Genomic DNA, 2981 nt, shown 5'->3' on the forward strand with positions numbered 1-2981 from the left:
TGTGTGTGTGTGTATATATATATATATATATATATATATATAAACAAATCAGTAGAGTTATACTAGTTGTATCAGGCTGTTGTATTGTAATTCTGTACTTTTGTATAGTTTTTATGTATTTTGTATAACTCCCTCTCTCTGTGTGTGTGTGTGTGTGTCAGAGCACATCCCAGCGGACCTGCGGGACCCGTTCTACATGGATCAGTACTGCGTGGAGCACATCAAGCCTCTGGTGCTGTCGCTGCTGCTGTCCTCTGAGCTGTACTGCAGGGTGTGTGGGCTGCTGCTGAAGGGCGACCAGGCGTCTGCGCTCACCTCCCATCAGGCCGTCATCCAGACGCTCGCACGCCGTGGGATATGTGTCAGAGAAGCAGACAACACGCCCGTCTCCTACGACGACCTCTCCTCCACCCCCATTAAGATGGTGTGATTTCCACCTTTGACTTCTTACCTGAAGATAGTGCCGAGGTTACAGTGTGTCTAATAGAGTGCAACAGTCCGCTTCCAGAAGTAAAATCACATTAGGTTTACACAATAATGTTTAAACCTTAAAACAGACCTTTCCACCTTTTTAAAATATCATGTTTAATTGCTGAAGAACCAAACTACCCATAATCCTAAATCAAGATCAATCAATCAGGAAATCTGCTATTTACCATAGAAACAGAAAAGCAGCAAAATAAGATAAAACCATAAAATATTTCTGTTTTTTAAATAATATTCTCATATATTTATATTTATTATCTTATATATATTACATTTTATTAAAAAAATTATAAATAACTATATAGACATGCTTAAAGAAACCCAGAAACGAAGGGGGAAAAAATCCTGTAGAGAAAATAGCTGGGAAAAATACTTCCTAAATGAAGGCTGCTGAAAGTGAGCAGTCACTGTTGCACTCTGTTGTTTATCTCTGTGTGTGTGTGTGTGTGAGAGATTTGGAGAGGTGTATCTAAGGACAGAACTCGGGCAAAGTAGGACCATCTGTTCAAAACCTGCTGGGATGATGGAGCGCCACGGCCAGACGTGTGTGTGTTTGTAGGTCATTGGAAATATCCATAGTGTTTCTCTAATGGACCAGCACCCAAACACAAAGTCTCTTTTAGTTTCCATTAGCTAACTTTCAGAATGATTATACTTATGAGATGAGCAGCCATGAGCATCACCACATGACAGCACAACATTTACTCTTTTGTTGTTCTAGGACTAAGAAAGAAATATGAAATTTTATCAATTCCATTTATTCTGATCAAAATCACTGGAAGGTTCATCAGTCACATTGCAGTTCTGATTTCCAAACATGTAACTTCACAGCAGTTTAGTTTTATTTATAGTACATTATATATTTATTAGTAATTATTTATCAGCATTTATTAATATTGAATTAGCTTTTATTTTATACTGTCAGTTTTTATTTTAATTTTATTTTGATTTCAGTCAGTTGCCAAGGCAACATTTTAAATTTTGGGTATTTTTTTTAAGTTTAGGTTTAAATTTTTTTTTTTTTTAATCTTTGTTTATATTTTATTTAATTTCAGCTTCATTTCAGTTATCAAAAGTTTGTTTTAATACAATAACACTGCTCCCAATGAAAAAAAAAAAAGATTTAATATTGAAAGCAGAAAAAAAAAATTGTTTATTATTTTAAATTTATTATTTATTTATTCTTGTCAAAACAAAAATTTGGGTTAACTTTTCATTTATAAATTCAGAGATAAAATCTATAAATAGCTTGAATATTTGATTTCCACATGTTGGCAGGAATGAAACGTATGGTAGTATTGTGAATATAGTTGTTATTCATATGCAGAATCCTGTGTTCAGTTGTATTGTTTTGTGTTTGTGTGTGTAGAGTTCTCATATCCCGCTGATAGACGCTCTGATGATGGCGTATACGGTGGAGATGATGACTGTAGAGAGAGTTGTGGCGAGTGTGAAGCGCTTCTCCACCTTCTGCGCCTCTAAAGAGCTTCCCTTCGACATGGAGGACACCATGCTGTTCTGGATCAACAAGGTCAGTGTTTCATTCCTTTAATCAGGACATTTAAGTTCAAATATAATGTTAGTCAAGGTTTCTTGCACCAACATGTTATAATTTTGTTTTTTACTGTCATTTTCATCCTCTCTCTGAGCCTTAGAAATAAATGTTATTTTGCTACTGTACCTTTAAGATGTTTGTTAAAATGAAAGAAACCGAAATTATACTGTACAAACTCTTTGTGAAGATCATCTACACAAAACACCCTAAGATAAATGAGCAAAATGAACACACAAAAGATTTAGAAATTATTTATAAAGGGGTTTTTTTAAGTTTCAAGGTTAAAATGGAGTAAAAAGCATTATGAATTTTCTTTTTTTCAGGATTTTTTGATGGATAGAAAGTTCAAATGAACAGAGTTTATAAATGTATTTAATGTCCCTTAACTGAAATATCAATGTATAAAAAAGAAACTACTAAACATGTCAAAAACACACAAAAAATGTACTAAAACTTTAACTAAAATGAAAATGAAACCGAAAATATAACAATAAAAACTATAATAGTATCTCAGTGATATTAAAAAAAACTCTGTAGGAAACTAAACCTCTAAAGTTGAATCACAAAAAAATACTTATGTTGTTGTATTGAATATTGTTTCACTTTTTTTTATCACCAGTTAAACAAAAAGATTTGAGAAGTGACCTACCTCAATCAAAAGATGTGAAGGAGTAGGAAGTAGGCCTGGGCAATAAAACGGTATCGATATTTATCGACGGCACACCTTCTTCGATATCGATAGAAAAATTGTTCGATATAGGCACGTGCTATGAGTGACGCAGACCGCACACACAAACACGAACATGAGGGCTGTGCCTGCCTGTGATGAGGAGATTGTGAGTAAAGAATGAATATTAGTCGAATTTAAAATAAACATGCATTTGAATGTTAGGTGTGCATCAGGGAGCGTCATCAGTGGCGCACGAGATGCGGTGATGAT

At 34.3% G+C, this 2981-nt stretch overlaps 1 protein-coding gene across 1 annotated transcript in view; it reads left to right on the forward strand.

Annotated features, from left to right (window-relative positions):
- The first annotated feature begins 165 nt into the window (after positions 1 to 165).
- The window catches only part of LOC107585636 (calmodulin-regulated spectrin-associated protein 1-B), a 20485-nt gene continuing 17669 nt past the window's right edge, over positions 166 to 2981 (forward strand). The window contains exons 1-2 of the mRNA XM_016272736.1: positions 166 to 424; positions 1856 to 2017. Coding sequence (XP_016128222.1) covers positions 197 to 424; positions 1856 to 2017 — 390 coding nt within the window. The 5' untranslated portion in view covers positions 166 to 196. The remainder of the gene's footprint in view (positions 425 to 1855; positions 2018 to 2981) is intronic.

This window comes from Sinocyclocheilus grahami, unplaced genomic scaffold (assembly GCF_001515645.1).
Source record: "Sinocyclocheilus grahami isolate Dianchi unplaced genomic scaffold, SAMN03320097.WGS_v1.1 scaffold73.1, whole genome shotgun sequence".
NCBI lineage: Eukaryota > Metazoa > Chordata > Actinopteri > Cypriniformes > Cyprinidae > Sinocyclocheilus > Sinocyclocheilus grahami.